Source organism: Zootoca vivipara, chromosome 5 (genome assembly GCF_965207765.1).
Source record: "Zootoca vivipara chromosome 5, rZooViv2.hap1.1, whole genome shotgun sequence".
Taxonomy (NCBI): domain Eukaryota; kingdom Metazoa; phylum Chordata; class Lepidosauria; order Squamata; family Lacertidae; genus Zootoca; species Zootoca vivipara.
The window spans coordinates 34,822,080-34,844,303 of record NC_142588.1 but is presented as its reverse complement, the minus strand read 5'-3'; the positions used below and the strand labels follow the sequence as shown (position 1 = coordinate 34,844,303).

General features: G+C 39.9%; 1 protein-coding gene across 2 annotated transcripts in view; it reads left to right on the top strand.

The window, feature by feature from the left end:
• Positions 1–18,340, top strand: part of BTAF1 (B-TFIID TATA-box binding protein associated factor 1) — a 39,717-nt gene extending 21,377 nt beyond the window's left edge. For both annotated transcript variants that reach the window (XM_035137440.3, XM_088670379.1), the window contains exons 20-38: positions 1,421–1,847; positions 2,802–2,992; positions 3,889–4,042; positions 4,124–4,233; positions 5,270–5,471; positions 7,012–7,160; positions 8,514–8,666; positions 9,754–9,875; positions 9,972–10,139; positions 10,302–10,379; positions 10,468–10,597; positions 10,691–10,832; positions 10,977–11,107; positions 12,216–12,341; positions 12,827–12,979; positions 14,280–14,491; positions 15,335–15,494; positions 16,141–16,311; positions 16,645–18,340. In XM_035137440.3, the coding sequence (XP_034993331.1) occupies positions 1,421–1,847; positions 2,802–2,992; positions 3,889–4,042; positions 4,124–4,233; positions 5,270–5,471; positions 7,012–7,160; positions 8,514–8,666; positions 9,754–9,875; positions 9,972–10,139; positions 10,302–10,379; positions 10,468–10,597; positions 10,691–10,832; positions 10,977–11,107; positions 12,216–12,341; positions 12,827–12,979; positions 14,280–14,491; positions 15,335–15,494; positions 16,141–16,311; positions 16,645–16,794 (3,129 nt within the window). In that variant the 3' untranslated portion in view covers positions 16,795–18,340. The remainder of the gene's footprint in view (positions 1–1,420; positions 1,848–2,801; positions 2,993–3,888; positions 4,043–4,123; positions 4,234–5,269; positions 5,472–7,011; positions 7,161–8,513; positions 8,667–9,753; positions 9,876–9,971; positions 10,140–10,301; positions 10,380–10,467; positions 10,598–10,690; positions 10,833–10,976; positions 11,108–12,215; positions 12,342–12,826; positions 12,980–14,279; positions 14,492–15,334; positions 15,495–16,140; positions 16,312–16,644) is intronic.
• The last annotated feature ends 3,884 nt before the right edge of the window (positions 18,341–22,224 follow it).

Genomic DNA, 22,224 nt, shown 5'->3' with positions numbered 1-22,224 from the left:
TCGATGTGTAATTCATTTGAAAAGTATTTGCTGCACCCACTTCCAATTGCGAGGAAAATGCACTGAAGAACAGAATACAGTGGTACCTCTACTTACAAATTTAATGCGTTCCGAACGCACATTCGTAAGTCGAAAAAAAAATGTAAGTTGAATCCCATAGGAATGCATTGGGAGAAAAAATTCGTAAGTCGAAGCAACCCTATCTAAAAATTCATAAGTAGAAAAAAATCCTATCTAAACCAAATCCAAGATGGCGGACGAGCTCCATTCGTAAGTAGAAACATTTGTAAGTCGAGTCATTCGTAAGTAGAGGTACCACTGTAGTATGGCAATTGCCTAATTGCAAGGTGGGAGCTTCCACTAAAAATAAAAGTTACTGCTGTCTTAAGGCAGCAAGGTACTACTACTGCAAAAAATGAAAATGTGTCTATATGATAGCTTCTACCCTCTTTAGGGCAGCAGGGACCCAGGTGGCTCTGTGGGTTAAACCACAGAGTCTAGGGCTTGCTGATCAGAAGGTCAGCGGTTCGAATCCCTGCAACGGGGTGAGCTCCTGTTGCTCGGTCCCAGCTCCTGCCCACCTAGCAGTTCTAAAGCACATCAAAGTGCAAGTAGATAAATAGGGACCGCTCCGGCGGGAAGGTAAACGGCGTTTCCGTGCGCTGCTCTGGTTCGCCAGAAGCAGCTTTGTCATGCTGGCCACATGACCCGGAAGCTGTCTGCGGACAAACGCCGGCTCCCTCGGCCTATAGAGCGAGATGAGCGCCGCAACCCCAGAGTCGGACACGACTGGACCTGATGGTCAGGGGCCCCTTTACCTTTACTTTACCCTCTTTAGGGCAACAGAATAAGCTGCAAGCCTCTCAGTCCTCCTTTACCTTTTCTGGCTGCTGGTAAAAGGGATCTGTTCTCATACTGAGATTCCAAAACAGGCAGGATATTGAAGTACAGGCACACCCTCATTAATAGGGTCACATACAGCTCAGCTCATAATCAAGGCCTTCCTTTTCATCATACTTATGAAACTTGGAAACATGGGGAAATTACGCATCTATGTTTAGTAATGGATCTATCTGGACAAAATTTTGTCCAGGGTATTATGGACTATCTCGCATTTGCCACTGTCACATCTCTGGCAGTTTTCTCTAGAATACATTGAGCATTGCAATGGGTGTACTAAGCATTTTACCTACTAAGACTTTACTATGGAGGCTTATTTTGAACCTAGATGTACTCATGCCTGCCTTGGCTACTTCTGGAGGTAGAGTGTACAATATCACCTGTCTGGGGGCAGGGGGGAGACAAGCAAAAAACATGTATCAGTTTCTAGCACTGTGTGTAAACAAACCAGCAAACTTTGCTGTCCTTCTTTCTGTTGTAATAGAGCAATGTTGCTTTGGGTTAATTTTTATTTTCTTAGATCACTACTGTCTTCAATGAAGCTACATCCTCTCTTGATCTAAATCCTAAAGTTCTTCAGCAGCTAGAAAGCAAACGACAACAACTCCAAATGACTGTTTCAGAAACAAACCAGGAATGGCAAACATTGCAGATGAGAGTCCATACTTTTGCCGCCTGTGCTGTTGTGAATCTTGAACAACTTCCAGAAAAACTAAACCCTGTCATAAAACCACTGATGGAGGCTGTGAAGAAAGAAGAGAACACACTAGTACAAAATCACGCCGCTTTGTGCTTAGCAAAGTTACTTCAGCAGTGTACAACAAGATCTCCATGTCCCAACTCAAAGATCATAAAAAATCTTTGCAGTTCTCTCTGTGTAGACTCTCATCTTACTCCTTTAGCATCATGCCCTGCACAACCTCAGAGCAGCCATGAAAATTCAAAAGGTAGGTAATGTGCTATTCTGTGGATGAGTAACTTGGTAGAAGAGAAACCTACAAAGAGGCTGTCCAAAACAGCTTGGGGCATTTGAATAATCCTTGACAGACTGTCAAAGCAGTTTTCCCAGCTAGCCATAAAATCAGCATCTTTGCCTGGTACTGTTCATGATGCTTTCTTTGGATTCAGAGTAGGAAAATATTGCAGAAACTCCTAAAATGTTTTGTTTAACCTGGTGGTACCAACTGACCACTGGTTAATCATTCTTGTGTTTGGCATCATAATTTTTTTATTGAGAGAAATGTTCTAAATGAACAGTAACTTTATTGTGTTACGCTTGCAGTGCTTCGAGTTTCCTTATAGGAAGGGAAACATTCATTTTCTGAACATACTTCTTTCTTGGGAATACTATTAGTGTTTGATCCATGGATTTAGTCCTGTTCAGGGCTTCTAGAAGAGAAGCCCTGAATTTTGGGTTTGAGCCTACCCTGATTTACTGTCACTGCCTGGAGAAGAAATTGCTGTCCTTATCTGAACACTCACTCACCCTGGAAGTTTAAAAGTGTTAGAGGAGATGCTATATCCAAGTCCTTCTTCCAGGCAAGGTGGGAAGGAGGAATAACATCTAAGCATATCATTTATTTAATTTCTCTCTAGAAATAATGTGCATCTGAATTTCATTGTCCATCCACCCCTCATTATGCCACTTGGTTTTAAGGATGTGCATTTCAAAACAATGGTCTTAGTGTTCTGTTTTGATGTTGCCCCTTTCTTTAATTCAGCTCAAATGTTTATCAGAGAATTGAATTTCCAGACTGCATTTCTCTACTCTCCCTTCCCCTCCCTCTCAATCCTCTGGAGAGGAAAACATATGTTCCTGGTTTCCCCTCACCGTTTTTTATTAGCATAAACGCTCCCTGGGTGTGAAAAAATGTTTTAATTGCCACCTTTCTTTGTTGTAGGATCTAATTCTGAAAGAGATGGGATGCATCATACAGTCACCAAGCACAGAGGTATAATCACACTGTACAGGCATCAGAAAGCTGCATTTGCCATCACAAGCAGGCGAGGTCCTACACCAAAGGCCCCCAAAGCCCAAGTTGGAGATCTACCTACAAGCAGTAGTGGAAATGTAACCACAGAGCTTGATGAAGTGGGTGTGAACTTTTTGTTTTCATTGTCGCGAATTTCATTGTTTGGTGCTCCACTCCAAGTGTATATGACCCTTTATAGCAAGAGTTGCTAATGCGGTGCCCATGCACCCTCACAGGCCTTCCCTGGCACTTTCAGTGTCCCCTCCCACCACTGAAATTAGGCTTGAAAGAAGCACCCTGCTGTAGCCAATAGAATATGTGTAGTGATGTGTGCGGTGTCAGCATCAGTTTCTACAGTTTACAACAAATAGAAAACACAGAGGATTAGAAAGAAAGGACAGGGAAATAATGCTTCTGGCAATGCTTTTCTAGAGTATTTTCCTGGTTTCTTTACTTCTATTCACTGGTTAACACACAAGATGTGCATAAGTTTATTACACAATGCGTTGTAACTCTGAATAGGCTTCATTTTTTGAAAGCACAGTTATCTGCCTCTGATTAATGACAGTCCATTTGCACATGCAGATATTCAGTAATGAACATACGTGCAAAGCTGGCCTTGAAAACCATTTTTGGAATCTCATTTGATTTTGGAAATAGTCAACTAGTTGTGAAGATTTAGCAGTTATACCTGTTCCTTGATCACATGCATTTTCAATCAACACCCTTTGACATTAATCTGATGCTTGTTTGTATTGTGTTTGTCTCTCCTGGTTATGATTCTGTTGAGAGATAAGTGTTTTAAATGTTGCAGGCCTATATCAATGGCAATTTTTGCCTCGAAATTTTGCTGGTCTTACTTTGCTCTTTCTGTGGAAGTGTGATTGCTTTCTGTTTGCAGTTTGATATGTAGTCTAGGGCAGTCTAATTTATTCTGGGCAGGCTGTATGGTTGGATAAAAACTTTTTTTGTTTTGCTTCATAACCCTTCTATTTACCCTCTTATCAAATTCTAGGCTCAGAAGCCTTACGTTGTACAGAGAAGAGGAGCAGAATTTGCTTTATCCACTATTGCTAAACACTTTGGATGTGAAATGGCCATGGGTTTGCCACATCTCTGGGATGCTATGGTTGGTTCTTTAAGGAACAGTATTGACATAGACAACTTTGGTATGTGTATTTCTTAAGGTATGGGTATTCTAAAAGTTGAATTCTGAAACACTTCTGATAATATGATAATGCTTCTTGTAGACAGAAAACTGCTGTTGGAAAAAGGAGATGGTCCAGCCCAGGAATTAGTGAACTCTCTACAGGTTTTTGAAACAACGGCAGCTTCTATGGATGCTCAGCTTCACCCTTTGGTAATTTAAATGTTTTGAATTTATTTCTAACACAATTTTAATTGCCAATGTAGGTGTTTGGAAATGGATAACATAAGTGATGATGTTCAAGAATACAATTTTTTGGCATTGCACGTTTTCTAAACTAGGAAAAATGATTATGCAACAGTAGCTTGCAGTTATGAAGGATGAAGTAAGTTTAGGATATTTATGTTTAAATCTCTGTTATTTTCAAAGTGAGACCCCAAGTAGTTACAGTCCTCTTCCTAAGTCCCTTGCTGCTGTTCTATTCCAAACAACCGCAGCTCCAACAACCATTCACTGACCTATTTACATCAGCCATGCATCTCCACCAAGTTTGTACCATCAATAGCACTAAGGTATTTTTCCACTCTCTTATTGGTCTGTGATTATGAGATAACAAGATGAGGCAGCATGTTCACTAAATTACCAATTAAAGCAGAACACCCTTTTTGATGCCTTTGATTTGGAACATAAAACTAGAAACCACCCCAAACATATCCATCTCCATGTTGATATTGGGCTACTCTTGTTCCCTCTAGTTCCTTGCAGGAACACAGTTCTGTTCAGTTCAGTTAACTCTTTACATTCATCATTTTATTAGAAATGATGCAACATCTTTCATAGTAAACTTTACTACGCAGATAATATGATTTCTCTACAAGAGGTGATATGATACATATACTTCGTTTCCCCCCCGTTTTTTACTGAAACGGTCTCTTGAAATGAACTTCTTAGTTAAGTGATGGTTGTTCCTTCTGGAAATAAGAGCCCAAAATATTTTAAGCCCAAAATAAACACCTAATATGTTCCAATTTTCATTCCATCCTGAATATAAAACTGTACACTAGCATTACACATTTCCCTCTTTGTACGGAAGTTCCAAGAGCCAAGTAGCTTATAGGCACCTAATGCCTTGTGTGTGGTTATGTTAAAGTTCTTTTTTGAGTTTATGCAGGTTGCAGTATTTAGCAAAATGGAATACTCACGGTTGGCATTCGGTATGTTTTAAAACGGCTGTGATTTCTCTTTGCAGTTGATACAGCACTTGCCTTACCTTTGTATGTGCCTTCAACACCCCACCACTGCAGTGAGGCACATGGCTGCTCGCTGTGTAGGTGTAATGAGCAAAGTGGCCACCCTGGAAACCATGCACATTTTCTTGGAAAAGATTCTTCCTTGGCTGGGAGCAATTGATGACAGTACCAAGCAAGAGGGTGCAATTGAAGCTCTTGCCTGTATCCTTTCCTGATTCTAAGGAAGAGTTATTCATGTGTGACTTTTAAGTGCTGAAATGCTCTCCAGATGTATGATTTCGTGGGGAAGATTTAGTAAGTTTTGTGAAGCCTGGAGAGTTTCTTCAAAAGGGCAAGTGCTTCTGCAAGATTGAACTGGAGCAGAAATATTTGCTTCTTACTAGCAATGGTATATATGATCATCTGATTCCAGGTTTGGGAGAAGAAAGTTTTTTTTTTAAGGAAATGCATAATAATTGTTTGAGCTCTAGTCCAATGCCTGGAATTCTGTATATTGACACTGGATACTCCTGTATAGAGAAAGTGTCCTAGAAACCATTCTGCAACCCGCTAACTTCGATAGTAATGACCAGAGACTCTTTCTACCTTGACCCAGGTACATGACTTCCAGTTGCTCATATTCTCAAGCTTTCAGTTACACAAAGTCATGAGAATATCTTGCTTCAGTAGTTGAGAAGATCATGTACCTACGCTCATAGTTGCCCAACCTTAATAGGATTCCAGTTCCGTCTAATTTTTTTTAACAGCCACAGTTTATACATTTGGTGAAGGCTGTGCTGAAAGACACCAGCGATCCCTTGACCTTCATGAGTTGTGTGGTGTGGGGATAGGCTGAAATGTTCTTGTGTGGCAGGTTGAAAATTGCATGTGGCCCTTTGAATGGAAGCCAGAATTCAAGTACTGTAATGTACAGTTAATACTATGAGAAGTAGCATCATTAGGAGTCCACACATCTCCTCACTATGGTTGCCATGGTGAGAGTACCACTATGTCCTGAAGAACCTGATGATTCCAAGTTGTGTTTCGGAAAGGGGCAGGCAGTGGTAGGAAGAATGACTCTGATGAGAGGGGAAACATAACAGCAATTACTGTGCCAAATTGATATGGAAGGAATTCACTCCAGTGGATACTTCATGGCTGCGCCTAATACAGCTTTTATCGGGTCTGCTTTTTTTTAGCTTATGCAGGGTTGCCTGCATCCAATCCCATGCTACATCTATGCAACATCAGCCTTCCTCTGACCATTGTAAAGCAAAAAGTGGGATTCCCTCCCCTATATATGCCCAAAAGTTCCACCCTATTTCCTTAAAAATAATAATGTTATTTTCCATTAAGATGAATACTGCACAGCATGCTATAGTAATAGAAAATTCTATATTGGTGCCATTTTCTTAGCACTGAGCTGGAAGGTAGTTTTTTAAAATGCACCACCTGACCCATAAAAGAAGAACTATCTGAAGAGAGAATGGAAAATATAAGTGAGAAGTTTTTCAGGGGTCGCAAATATTCATAATTAGACCAGCTGCATCAAAAATACATATTTTCAGGGGGAACAGGGGTTGCATTAGGAAGTGGGAGGCAGGAAAGCCCCATTCCACAAGGGGAACACTACTCTCAAAAATTAAGATTCATGCATATGTAATTGCTGTTTAGATGCATTTTGGGTTTAGATAAGACGGATTTATTGTTGTGGAAATGACTCCAAAACTGGTAAAGAGAAGCTCCTTAATTATTAATCCAGGTGTAATGGAACAACTAGATGTTGGAATTGTTCCCTATATAGTTCTCCTTGTGGTTCCAGTTCTGGGCAGAATGAGCGATCAAACAGACAGTGTACGTTTCATGGCCACCCAGTGCTTTGCTACTCTGATTAGATTAATGCCTCTTGAGGTAAGTCCAAGTCTTTCATTTTGACTGAAGAAAGTCAGTGAGTGAGCCCTGTAAAAAAGCGTATTGGCGTACAGTATAGTGATAGAAAGCAGTCTTTCGGTATTGCATCCTATTTGGGGAAATAGGTAAAAGTTTTGGGATTCAGCAAGTAATGCATTTTGTGTCAGAAATCTTCTCAACTGTTTAAAATCTGACGTTTTGGAGCTTGGAATATTATATTTTACAAATACTTGGATTGAGCATTCACTCTTGGAATTTCAAATGCATTCTTTCATACAATGTTCAATTCATTCTTGATCCTAGCACCTTTCTAGACTCTTAGTTAAATTTGTCTTGGTGCATTTGCAAACACTGAAACTATCTCTATTATGACTGTGAAATTTAACACTGAAAGATCAAGAAACCACTCAGGAATAGCAAGAAACATAACAGCATACAAGGAAGTCACTGTTGTAGAAAAGATAAATGAGTCCTTTACATTCTCCTCTCTCCTCCCTCACCTTTTGTCAGTTTAAAGGAGGCAGGCTTGAAACTGACAAAGTGGGTGTCTGTGTCATGTAAATCACTGTTAACTATTTTGATTTTACTGTATCATAATGCCACTTAAAACATTAACTCTCAATGCCTGGTCATAGTTTAATCTGCTTGGGAAAATACTTCTCTGTACAGTTTGTCCTTCTTGTTTGGTTGCAACATAAGTTTGTCTTTAAAGCATCCTGTACAGACCACTATGTGAGTTACCTTACATAACAGATCTGTGATCTACTGGTATGCAGATGGTGCTATATAAATAATGGAACCTGCATGTTATATGACATAGCTGTTGAGGCTTTGAACACCTATATATCTGCAGATTTCAGGGGATATTCAGTTTGACCACCTGCACTTCATTGAGGCTTACCTTTCTCCCAATTCATAGAATCATGGTCAGAAGGGACCCCCAAGAGTCATCTGGTCCAGCCCCTGCAATGCAGGAATCTCAACTAATTACCGTATTGGTCTGAATATAAGCTGCACCTTTAAAATTCGGGGGGGGGGGGAGAGAGAGAATACCTGAATATAAGCCGCTCCAATTTCACACCCGTTCCGTTTTACCGTATGTCTGTTTCAGCAGGGATATCGTAAAAGCCCATTTTTGTAAGGTCCTGAATTTAAGCCGCACTTTAAACTTTTCATGGTCGGAATTTGGGGGAAAAGTGACACTTTCAAATTGTGTGATTTCATTATGCTTTTTGTAGAATATTGATAGAGTTGAAACATGAATTAAAATTAACTTTTAGCATATCGTGAACTTTATTTCATATTTTAATTAAATATGCAAGTTATATATAAATATATATTTTCTTGTTTCAGGCTGGCATTCCAGACCCACCAAATATGTCTGAGGACTTAATCAAAATTAAAGCCAAAGAGCGCCATTTTCTGGAACAATTATTGGATGGGAAAAAACTTGAAAACTATAAAATTCCAGTACCAATTAAAGCAGAACTAAGAAAATATCAGCAGGTAAATCTTATGGGAAGTTTTTTTTCCCCAAGACACACATAATTTCCTTATCAAATTTGTCTTGTGGATTGGTTTGAATAGCTTTTATTATTTAAATTTGTATTTTGGTACCTGATATTAAAACCATATACAGTAGTTTCTTGTCTTCTGAACATTGCTTCCAATCATAATTATATGAAGACTCGAACATTAAAAAAAAACTATTTTCCAATTAATGCCTACCTGGAAAAAATGCAACTAGAGTTGTATAGCTCAGGGGTCAGCAAACTTTTTCAGCAGGGGGCCGGTCCACTGTCCCTCAGATCTTGTGGGGGGCTAGACTATATTTTGAAAAAAATATATGAATGAATTCCTATGCCCCACAAATAACCCAGAGATGCATTTTAAATAAAAGAACACATTCTACTCATGTAAAAACATGCTGATTCCCGGACCGTCTGCGGGCCGGATTGAGAAGGCGATTGGGCCGCACCCGGCCCCTGAGCCTTCGTTTGGGGACCCCTGGTATAGCTTCTACTGATCAAGAATTGTATCTAATAAGATTCCTGAGATTAATCATAAAACACATGAGCAGAGCTGAAAATAAATTCCTCTGTGCAAGCATCAGTACTAGGTGGCTTAGTTTTTTGTACCTAAGACATTTTAGAAATATTTATCAAAATCTTGGCTCTAGTGCACACTTCTGAGTGTTGGCAGTTTCATGAAGTGGTATAATGTTAACATTAAAGTGTCAGAGGTCTGGCTGGGAGGAGAGGACTGAGCTTTTACTTCTAGCAGAATCTCTCCTGAGAAAAGCATTAATACTGCCCAAAGAGGTGTGGTTGCTGGGGAGAAAATGCTTTTTAATTTTCTTCTTTTTGTTAGATGAGTGGTAATACCTTTTTTTTTCTTTTTTGGCATCATAATTTTAATGTATTTCAATTTTCCCTGTTGTTGTATTCACTTTCACTAGCCTACTTGTTGTCTGTTTTTTTGGCTGTGGGTGTATTTTAAATGTTAATAATTGTGGGGGCCTGTTTAGGGCCATGGGGCATAGGAAGAGAAGCCTAAGTTATGTTCCTCTTCCCCTCTTCCTTTCTGTTCACAGGAAGGTGTGAATTGGTTGGCTTTTCTCAACAAATACAAGCTTCATGGAATCCTCTGTGATGATATGGGCTTGGGCAAAACCTTGCAGTCCATCTGTATTCTTGCAGGAGATCACTGTCTCAGGTAGCATGTGCAATTACGGCTAGTCAGTTTTTACATCAACATATCTGCAGTATAGAAGATGTAACATTTCTTGTAATTTGGTTTTGTTCTCCAAAGGGCCCAAGAATATGCAAGAACTAAGATGGCCGATAGTGTTCCACTCCCATCCTTAGTGGTGTGCCCTCCCACACTCACAGGCCATTGGGTGGATGAAGTGGGCAAATTTTGTTCCAAAGAGTATCTAAATCCTTTGCACTATACTGGCCCTCCCACAGAAAGGGCAAGGTAAGTACTGTAATATATTGCAGAAGCTTGGCTCTAAGATTTGCTTTGCAGTGACGGTTCCTTCTGTTGTGATTATGTGAAAAGTACTTAAAAAATAAGTGTACAGGTTTCTTTTTTGTTGCTGTCTCTAAAGTTCTACTTTCTATACTTTATCTTCTTAAGGTTGCAGCACCATGTGAAAAGATACAATCTAATTGTAGCTTCCTATGATGTTGTGAGGAATGACATTGATTTTTTCAGGTAAAAGCTATAGTTCTTCCTGCTATTTTGAAAGATACTGTTGGTTTCAAAGCTATTTTAAGTTGATTAGTTGTGTTTTCTTTCCTAGAAATATTAAATTTAACTACTGTATTCTTGATGAAGGCCATGTCATCAAAAACGGAAAAACAAAACTGTCCAAAGCAATAAAACAGTTGACTGCCAATTATAGGATAATCCTCTCTGGGACACCAATTCAGGTAATCCCCCGCTACCCCTTGAAATAAATAAATGCATGAGAACTGACCCAGTTTGCCGTAATTAAAAATAAATATTGTTTACCCCTTTTTCAGAACAATGTCTTAGAATTGTGGTCACTGTTTGACTTCCTTATGCCGGGATTTTTGGGTACTGAGCGCCAGTTTGCAGCTCGCTATAGCAAGCCCATCTTAGCAAGTAGAGATGCTCGGAGTTCTGGTCGAGAACAGGAGGCCGGTAAGAAGCAAGTTCTGTTGCTTAATGAAGCACTGTTGTTCTTGGGGAAAGTTAATCCTGCTGTGGGTGAGACACCAGAAGAATCCTGTTCTTGTTTAGTGGCTTTGCTGATCCATATGCTCTTCCTTTGGTGGGCATTTGCAGGTGTTCTTGCAATGGAAGCATTGCACAGGCAAGTACTGCCATTTTTGTTGAGAAGGATGAAAGAAGATGTGCTACAGGATCTTCCACCCAAAATTATTCAAGACTATTACTGCATCCTCAGTCCTCTACAGGCAAGTTCCTTGCGCTGGTTTGCATTATGCTGAAATTAGTAAACAACAAACGAGCCTGTTGTAGATCTTCTCAGATCCTATACTTGTTCCAAATTGGAATTTTATTATGTTGTGTCCTGCCTGAAAAATATTGCAGGTGCTTGTGTCCAAGGTAACAACATTTTCATGATGAGAAGTTTAGTCATAACTTCTTGGACTGAAAACCCTTTGGTTTTTTTCTGGACTATTGAAATAGCTTTTGTCTTGTGCTGTAGTTTATATGTAGTGTATGGTCAATAATAATATAAATAAATGGAAGGGAATCAACAGTGAAGATAGTTAATGCTGCTCTGGTGTGGCGCAAAAGCTTCTGTCCCTCTGGATATGAATAGTTGACTAGAATACCCTTTTCTAAGCATTTTCCTTTGGGCTTATGTTAAGAATAAGATAGTTGTGGTTGTATATTCCCTTGCAAAGAGGAAATGCAGTGGCTTAATCCTGAAAATGGCAGTGTGTTGAGCATTTAGTAGTTTAAGTTGTTGCTGGATGATAGTTTGGGAAACAGCAGTACCTAAGAAATGAAACAGAAACCATGGCTGTCTAACACAGGATACTGACCTTCTGTCAACTATATTGTTGAGGTTAATGTGGGAGTCGGTAAATAGGTAAAGGACCCCTGGATGGTGAAGTCCAGTTAAAGGCGACTATGGGGTTGTGGCATTCAACTCGCTTCAGGCCAAGAGAGCTGGCGCTTGCCCACAGACAGCTTTGCAGGTCATGTGGCCAGCATGACTAAACGGTTTCTGGCGCAACAGGACACCATGACGAGTGCCAGAGCGCACAGAAACACCATTTACCTTCCCGCTGCAGCAGTACCTATTTATCTCCTTGCACTGGTGTGCTTTCAAACTGCTATGTTGGCAGGAGCTGGGACAGGGCAACGGGAGCTCACCCCGTCACACAGATTCGAACCGCCAACCTTCCGATCAGCAAGCCCAAGAGGCTTAGTGGTTTAGACCACAGTACCACCTTCTTTAAAAAGATAGCTACTGTTGAACACACCCCTTTGTGAGGTAATTTTGAAGTGAACAATAGTCTATTAAGCATAAATTTCTTCCTTTCTTAATAGGTTCAGCTTTATGAAGATTTTGCCAAGTCTCGTGCCAAATGTGATGTGGAAGAAACTGTTTCAGCAGTGTCACTGGTTGAGGAAACTGAGAAACCAAAACTTAAAGCCACGGGACATGTGTTTCAGGTTGAAATTTCATTTTGTTACATCTTCCTTACAAACATTTAATAAGAGTGGTAATTTTTATGTAACTGGTGATTGTTTGATTAAATACTGTAGTTCTATTGAACCAAAGCAGTGAGCTGCCTCTAAATTTCCAAAATAGATGTTAAGCTTGGTGATATATAAATGTAAAATTTATTAAATAATACATTATAACATGCAAATATAGTGTGGAGTATTCTTAGATTCACAGGAAGCAAAGAAATGATTTTTTTTTTAAATACAGGGTAAAGTAATTGCTCCAGGGACAAATTTGTCAATCATATTTTTTTCTGCCCTCCACAACTGATTATAATTAAACAATGAACATTAGTTAGCTGTAAGTATGGCATCTATCTCCAATCTTTGGCAAGATTTCAATGAGTAAGAGAAATATACCATCTTGTGCCTTATATATATTAAGTTGTTATGCATGTTTAATGGCTTCCTTCATGGGTTTTTTTTTTAAGGCATTGCAGTATTTAAGGAAACTCTGCAACCATCCAGCATTAGTTTTAACTGCTCATCATCCAGAGCACAAGAGGATTACAGAAAAACTTTCCATTGAGAATTCTTCCCTTCGAGACATCCAGCATGCACCTAAACTCTCTGCTTTAAAACAGGTGAGGAAAATCCTGGCTTCATATCTAGTTTTAGGAAAAGTGTTCTTCTTAAGCCTATTCGTTTTTTATATGTAACAAAGGGATGGGAAAGAAATTGTGGTATGAATTGTAAAATTCATAGAATTGTAGTTGGCAGGGACCCTGAGGGCCTTCTGGTCCAACCCCCTGGAATGCAGAAATCTCAACTAAATCATACATGGCAGGTGGCCACCCAACCTCTGCTTCAAGACCCTCAGCGGCAGGAGAGTCCACCACCTCTCATGGGAGTCTGCTCCACTGTCAAACAGCTCTTGCTGTCAGAAAGTTCTTCCTGATGTTACTTGAAGCCATTGCTTCAGGTCCTAGCTTCTGGAGCAACAGAAAACAAGCTTGCTCCATCCTCCATGTGACAGCCCTTTAGATATTTGAAGACGGCTATCATATCTCCTCTCAGTCTCCTCTTTACTAGGCTAGACATACCCAGTTCCCTTGACCCATTCCTCATAAGACTTGGTTTCCAGACCCTTAATCATCTTGGTCACCCTCCTCTGCACACGTTCCTGGTTGTTAATGTCCTCCTTAAATTGTGGTGCCCAGAGCTGGACACAGTGCTCCAGGTGTGTTCTGACCAAGGCTGGATAAAAGTGTTCAATATAGATCAGTTTATAAAAAACACATTAAGGAAATAGAAATCCTATCATCCTGAGCACATTTGCATGATTTCTGTTCTTGTTTTGTTGCAATCCTCTGGAATCAACGTCTTTTATGAAAAGCAGATTTGCCTCTTGCTTTGTCACTGGTGTCTCATTTCTACGTTTATGCCAAAATACTCACACTCTGTCATTAGTACGAAGTAGATTTCACCCATAACTACTTTAAAAAAGAGAAATAAATGGTGCTGCAGCTGATGTGCCCTAGCCATTCTCTAGCTTCTAATGCATGTACATGTGCACCTCCAGAGGCTCTAAGAATCAAATATTTTTAACTTTTTTGCAGCTTCATCGGTTTCATGTTTAGATATTATGAAACCTAGGAAGGCACCTCATCCATTGTTAGATTTGGCTGGTCCTGTATTTTCTTATCTCACTGGCAGCAGCTGTCCAGATTCTCTGGCAGCGATCTTTGCCATCACCTGCTACCTGACTCTTAATTCACAATGCCAGGGATTAAACATCGGAATTCTGCATGTGGAGCATGTGCTATCCTGTTTGAGCTACAATGACTCTGCCAATGGATGAAATCTATACAATCGTTTTGAATGGAGAATATATGCCTACTAAGTTCAATGACTAATGGGATACTTTTGTATTTGGTCTTTAAGCTGCTACTAGATTGTGGCTTGGGAAACGGAGGCTCCTCAGAAAGTGGCACAGAAGCCATAGTTGCACAACACAGGATCCTTATATTCTGTCAACTCAAGAGTATGCTGGATATCGTTGAACACGACCTTCTCAAGCCCCACTTGCCCGCTGTTACTTACCTGCGACTGGATGGCAGCATACCTGCTGGTCAGAGGCATTCCATTGTGTCAAGGTAAATCCAGTGTCAGCTATATTCTAACAGAGTAGCTCTTGCATGTAGAGCTCCCACAGTTGCTGAAAGGAATGAGATCTTATGGTTCACTTGCATCAACTTGGAATACATAACTCAAATTGCCCTGATGGCCTGCTTTTATGCTGGATGCAGAGGACTGCTCATCCTTGGTGCCCAGCATAAACATGAAAATGGCATTAAGATGAACTTATCAGCTACAGTGGGTACTTTCCCCTCTCTTACTTTTGCTTACCAGATGTTAACTTAGTGGACAGAAATTCTGTCTGGGTTCCTGATTGGAAGCCATGCGAGAGTTTGCCTTCCTCTTAGCATACTATTTTGCTTTGAACTCACATTTTGCACTCATTGCTCTCGAGTCACAGTGCGTTTTGTCACTTTGTCACTGGGCAGGGACTGTAACTCGGATAAGTAGAAATTGGCTGCTCACACGGTCCCATCGTGAGCTGATGGTGCTATCTACAGACCCAGGTTGGTGAAGGTATTCAGAAGTAGCTCATACCATTGACTTGTCTTAAGCTGGGTTTTCTCACCTCTTTCCCCCTCCCACCTCAAAAGTTAGGCTAGAAGTGCCCCGTCAGCAGATGGGCAGTTTCTAGTGAAGCCCTGATTTCTGTCCATGCAAGACTTAAAGTATCTGGAAGGTGCAAGCAATAAAGCTGTTAGTTTTAACGCAATCTAGCGTCAGTTTCTGACCTGTCTCTTTCCCTTTCTCTCCAGTCCCTCCATCCCACCAGCACTGTCTGCTCAGCCCTGCCATTGTGGGTTCAAGCTTTTTCTGCATGTGCTACCATGTAAATCTAAACTGGCTTTTTTCATTCACAGGTTTAATAATGATCCCTCCATAGATGTCCTCTTACTCACTACTCACGTTGGTGGACTGGGCCTTAATTTAACTGGAGCTGACACAGTGGTATTTGTTGAACATGACTGGAATCCAATGAAAGACCTCCAAGCAATGGACCGAGCACATCGTATTGGACAGGTAAAACATAAATTGCTGCCAGTTTGGGAGCAATTAAAACCATTTCAATAAATCCAAAATTGGTTTAAGCTTCCTAAACCAATGCCATAAATAGCCCCCATCATTCAGAGTTTGTGCTTTCAGTTTATAACCATTTTCTAAAATAATGGAGATGAGCTGAAAGCATTAGCATAGACTAGCAAAGAGATTCCAGGCAAAAAGTTTACTGCAGTATCCCCCCCCAAAAAAATGTTTCTTCACTTTTCACCCTGCCCAAAAATAGATATTTGCTATTTACCAGAGAAGGGATCTCATTAACACCCAAGATAAATCTTAGGAAGGAAAAATACTATCCTAGGAAGGAAAAATACTATTTATGTATACAATAATTTCTTGCAATTTATTCCATGCTCCTATAAAGGTCCTCATTGGGGACTGCCTCCTTTCTTTCCTCTCCGCCACTGAGCCAGGCTTGGATTCTCTTATGCTGTGAACATTTTTGTCTTGTTCAAAACCTGGATTTGAAAGTACAGTGTAAAAATTGCTTCCAGTGACGAAGGCCTCTATTACTTGCTTTATTTTCTCTTGTGGTGTATATCAAGTGTTTTCCTCCACATTTTCTTTTACCCTTTGGTAAAATTGAACGATTATTAACTGTCTCCTGCAGAAACGAGTTGTTAATGTTTATCGCCTGATTACAAGGGGAACCTTGGAAGAAAAAATAATGGGTCTGCAGAAGTTCAAAATGAATATTGCAAATACAGTGATTAGTCAAGAGAATACTAGTCTACAAAGCATGGGGACAGATCAGCTGCTTGACCTCTTCACACTCGACAAGGTAAAGAGTAGCTCACATATGATCTGAAAGCAAGCGACTAATGCTACCGTAGTTGTAATGCTTTGGATTAGTCAACAATGTTTGGTAAGATATGCAGTGGAATTATAGCCATTCTTAAGTCTTTCATTTCATAGAGGTGATGTGAAAAAGATAAGTACCCTCATGCTTCTGCTTGCTGTTGTGTTGTAATTTGCAGAGACTGCTTTAGGATTGTTGGATCTTTTAAGTACTGGTTTATGTATTTGCAGATGCTTTCTGTCTCTTAAAATACATAGATTTCAATGTGCTTCTCTTTCTCTTTTTCTTCCACTTCACCTTCCAAATGCCTTCAAGGATGGAAAAAATGAAAAATCAGATGCTGCCTCTTCTGCTTCTGGAAAAACAACTATGAAGTCCGTTCTTGAGAATCTTGGAGACCTGTGGGATCAAGAACAGTATGACTCCGAATATAGTCTTGAAAAATTTATGCATTCACTCAAATGACCATTATAATACAGTGGCTGCTAGTTGACATTTTCAGCTGATATTCAGCAATTCTTAAAGCATTTATAGTGGACTTCAAGCATAACATGTAAATATACTTGTGGAAAAATTATGAGAAAGGGCTGGCATTTTGAATAGAGCCACCTTTGTCACTTTGGGATAGTTAAAGTCTTAAATACTTGCATTATACAAAACCTCTAAATGTACACTTACTATAAGGTAGTTCTGAATTTCCAGAATAGCTACAGATTCTTATTTGATAGAAAAATAAAACAGGTCTTAACAGGTTTTGCACATGTTGATAAGTGTTACTTCTCTTTTTGAAATATGCCTGTTGCTCCCTCTTCCCTCAAGCTGCAGTAATTTGTACAGAGTGTTTCAGTATTTAACTAGTTTGTTCTTATAAACCTCACTTTAGCTAACTTTCATAGCATACTTTAAGAATCTTTAGTCTAACAAGTTAGAATGAGGTTTAGATCTCTTCAGGATACATTGATAGAATAATGGCGAAGCCTATCACTCTGGAAGAATATTAGGGAATTAAATGAAACTTCCAAGTATTAAAGTAGTTCCCAACTTTATATTTAAGTATGTGGTGCTCTTCAGTCTTCTGACGTTTTGAGAGCAGTTGACTTTTTCATAGGAATTACAGGTAATGGCTTATTTTAGGCCATTTCCGCATCCTGTTTAGAGGGTGCCATTTTTAAAGTTTGTTTGTGTACATATCTATATGTATATATGTGTGGCTAGAACATAGCCCAGTTAAGAAAGCAATTGTATGAAGTAGACATCAATCCTATTTTTTTTTAACCAAAAGAGCAAATATATAAACAGAGTTTTTCTAGCAGTAGATCTTATAAAATTGAGGTTCCATGCTGGAAAGACTCTCTAATGCATGAACCTCTTAAGTGAAAGAGAGAATTAGCTTTGAGATCCAGAGAGGTAGTCTATTTAGAAATGCCTTCATGGCATCAGAGGGAAAGAAGTATTTACAAGCTGAAATCATGTAACAAATTTTAGGAAGCTTTAATAACAGAGTAAGAATAACAATAGTTGTACATTTTTTTTAAAAAAGTGTCTTCTAAAAGGGAGTCAGTAGTGACATATGTCTGTGCATAGATGTGCATGTCTGTACCAAACGTGGACACGGTTTTCTAAATATATTAAAGGCAAAGCTACATAAGCCTGTCAGAATGCATACATGAAATATATGTTTAGTTGTCATATCTAGGGTTGGCACTTGCTGTGCAATTCAGCATCAGAGCTTGAATAGCCATGAGATTTCAGCAACATAGATGGTTTTAAATGTTGACTTACAGAGCAAGGTCATTTTGCAGCACTTGCATATGAATGGACGTGTGTCAGATTTCAGTAGATATATGAACTGCCATACTGTAACATTAAACTAGCATTCCGTAAAAAAAAAAAAAATTAAAAAGCCAAACTGGCATTAATCATCCCGTTATATATCTCATGTAGTTCTTTCTGTATATTTGGTCATAAACCTGACATCTGCATGGAAAAAATAAAATAAAATTGGCATTTCTCTGGATGAATGTTTTGTGGGGGAAATGCAGCTGGTTTCCTGGCGCTGAACACTTACAAGATGGTGTGATCTGGATTTTCTATTAATTGGCTGAGGAAAATCACACTATGACACAGATCTATCCACTGCTATTTCAGCAGAGGATTTTAATGACTGATCTTAGTATCCATCCTGTTCGTCCTCGCAGGCTAATTCAGCTTCTTATGAAAATGCATGATGAAGAAATTGGGCAGCATAAAGCATGCATATAGTAGTTATCAGTTGTACTTTGAGATAAATGTCTGGCTTCTACTAGAATATGTGTGCACACATTTAGGTCCGCTCTTTATATCTAGGTTTTATTAAGACTGCACTTTTTAGGTCAATACAAATTATCTTCCTTCACCTGCCTGAAACGTTGTCAAACACCATCTCTCCCACCCCCATCCCCCTGTCTCACACACATGCTGCTACTACCCTCTTTTGCCACCTTTCAGCAAGAACTTATCCTCTGCAGTGTATTTAGAAATGATGGGCCTATTTGGTTATGCTCCCTGTCACCATCCTTTATAGTTGCTGGCAGCCATTGTAGGTAGCCCTGGCTATTTATAGAATCAATAAACACTGTCTGCATTTTTTGATGTTAACTAGGTAGCTTGTGTTGGTTTCTGGTCGTAAATTGTAAGCGAGCTGTGCTTCTTGTTATGTGTACAGATCATCAATGTTCAATGGGAGGTCACTTCTCTGCAAAGCGATGTGTGAGCTCTTCCCATATTTGGAATACATCATGGCGGTTTGTAGAGGGGCTAACTCAATTCCAGTAGTTAAATGCGTTCAGAACAAGGAAATGAGTTTACTACTGTGTTCATGCTGCTGTGTGCTGTCCCTCTGGCCCAAGCAGTCAAATGCACAACCACCAGCTTTAGGTGTGTGTGCTTTTAATTTGGAAGCATAAGCAACTTCGTAGGAAAATATACAAGTGGTGCATAAGTGGACGCAAGCGGGCAGGCAGTCTCCTCAAGCAGAAGCAGGTCCTCAAAAAGCATCTTGAGCTATTCCTCCATTTTCAGCTAACTCCAGCTTCACACACTTGACTTCTCTTCTTCTGTTGTCTTCCAGACTACCTACTCTGCTTTCTTTGTTTTCTCTTTCCTGCATACACAATTCACATCAAAATCTGATTCATTTAAAAACTCAGAAAGATCCCAAACTGCCAAGAACCCAATTCCTCCTAGATGCTGAGTAATTGCCCATGATGACTTATTGATGTTCAGTTTATCAGCAATTTACCTAACAAAAGAATAGTCAGCCAAAAACCATTAAGCCCTAAAATGAACATCTAAACTCTGGATTATACCTGTGATCTCAAAAAAGTTTCCATACATACATTGTAAAATGAGCTCTGCTAAAAATCAGTGTGAATATTGGGAGGGAGCTGAAAAGGTTGGTGTGTGTTTATTTTAGGGCTGCATTGGTATTGTATGGAAGATTAGACTCCTTTTTAGGACGATGTTTTTAGATGTCACTTTCTGCATTGTAAGGTTACAGGTAAGGATTACATTGTAAGGATTACATAGTAAATTGTTCCCATGTGTGTCTGTTAGGAAGTAAATCTCATTGAACTCAGTCGGACTTACTCAAGTAAGGATGTATAAAACCACACTCTTAATGTGGTGAATGGGTAGAGATGTTTAGGGGCATATAGTCCCCTGGAAGCTACAAAATATGGGTAGGAAGCATTATGGAAGCTGCTATAATGTGGGGCGAAGAAAATAGCACATTGGCACTCACGGCAGCAGCTACCTTGGCCTTAATTCAAGAAGCGAAAGTGGGATTAAATGCTGGAATAAGGAAACCATAAGGTTAGAAAGCAGAGGCACCCCACTCATAAAATAAAATAGGGTATAGCTGTCGTCTACCTATAAAATGCCTCCAGCAGCCCTAAGCAACATTGGCTTATCAGTTCATCACCTTTATTACAGTTTACTAGTCAATTGGGTGGTTTGTTAAACCAAACACAGTAAAATACGTACATTATCAGCATTTAGCTTTGAGTATTTGCAGCAGGCATAGGCAAACTCGGCCCTCCAGATGTTTTGGGACTACAACTCCCATCATCCCTGACCACTGTTCCTGTTAGCTAGGGATCATGGGAGTTGTAGTCCCAAAACATCTGGAGGGCCGAGTTTGCCTATGCCTGATTTACATCATAAACTACCTGATGATACCTTAAATATATGTGCTCTGAGAGAAAATGTCATTAAATAGTAGGCTACTTCCAAAAGGTGTACCAAACTGCCTTTGTAAAATCCACCGTTACTATTTATACATTACACTTATTTTAGTACACTGGTTGTCATTGGCATTGCTGTGCTTCAATTACAACACCTACGGGAGTGAGGTAAATATTAATGATGGCTATTGTTTAAGCTCTAGTTCTAGCAAAGTTCTGCATCAACCTCCTTTAAAATGCCATGAGACCTTAAACCTGGCAATTTTATTTCTATAGTAACCCAGTGAGTCACTTTGCAGTGGCTTTAGGTTGTCCACATTGTGATTTACAGGCATGGGTTTCCTATTTGAATGGCCAAAAGGTGGTGCTGAGGGTACTGTAGCTCTATGACATTAAATTTCTATAGAGTTCCATCTTATCCCACCACTGTTTAATTCCTACATGAAATTGTTGAGTGAACTCATCAAGTCATCTTGTTCAAATGAGGCAGTAGAAATGCCAAATCAGTGTTTGGGCTCAGTAAGAGACTGAAGAACTATCAACAAACCGAAATTCAGACCTGCAGATATAGGGCGGTATACAAATTTAATAACGGCAGCAGCAACCACAGCCGCTGAATTCATTTCATTTGTTTACTACTACAGGCCAACATGGCTGCTTTAGAGGCAAATAAAATGTTTTCTTCCCCTTTAGCGGGTGACTGCTCAAGTCTTCCTGCAAAACTAGTATCCCTGGTGGAGGTCTTTTGAAGGTGCTAAATGACATATGCTGTGATCATCTTGGCCTCAGTTTTTCATCAGCCCAGAGGAGCTTGTTTATAGCCTCAGTTTTCCTCCATGGCAAAGTCTCTTAATTAATGCCCCGTGATGATTAGGCCTTGTACATGCAACCTACTAAGCACCATGCAAAGGAGGAATCCTTCCCTACCTTCTCTTTTTTTCTCCTTGGTCTTGATTTGTTTTACACAGCTGCCTGTTGGTGCAAGTCCAGCAGCAGCTTTGCAGGTTAGGTTGTAGAAACTCTTGGAGGAAAAGGAAGCAGATTACCTGCCAGCATTCTAGGGCCGAAGTCGACTGCTTTTACGTGATCTTACAGGCAAATGCCATCGCTCAATGGCAGTACGCATGCAGAATGTCCCAGGTTCAAATCCCCAGGTAGGGCTAGAAATGCCCTCTATCTGAAATTCTGGAGAGCTGCTGCCGGTGACAACAGTACTGGGCCAGATGGACAAAGTTTCTGGCTTCATATAAATCTGTTTCTGTGTTCTAATTGGGGGGGGGGGGGGAGGCAAGAAGTTTGAAACCAGGAAAATCATCTTGTAATGCAAGGAGGGCACGCAAATCATTTTGAAGGCCTCTCATTTTTTAACTTGAGGGAACCCTTTATAACCTTGACTAGAAATAAGCATTGTTAGAATCTTAGCTTAAACCATTCTGTTAATTCTGGGCTGCATCAATAGGAGTATAGCATATAGATCCGGGGTCCCCGGGGCCCCCGGATCTATATGCTATACTCCTATTGATGCAGGAGTATAGCATATAAGGCCCGGGGGCCGGATGCGGCCCAATCGCCTTCTAAATCTGGCCCGCAGACAGTCCGGGAATCAGCATGTCTGGGTTATTTGTGGGGTCTGCCTGGTGTTTTTATATGAGTAGAATGTGTCCTTTTATTT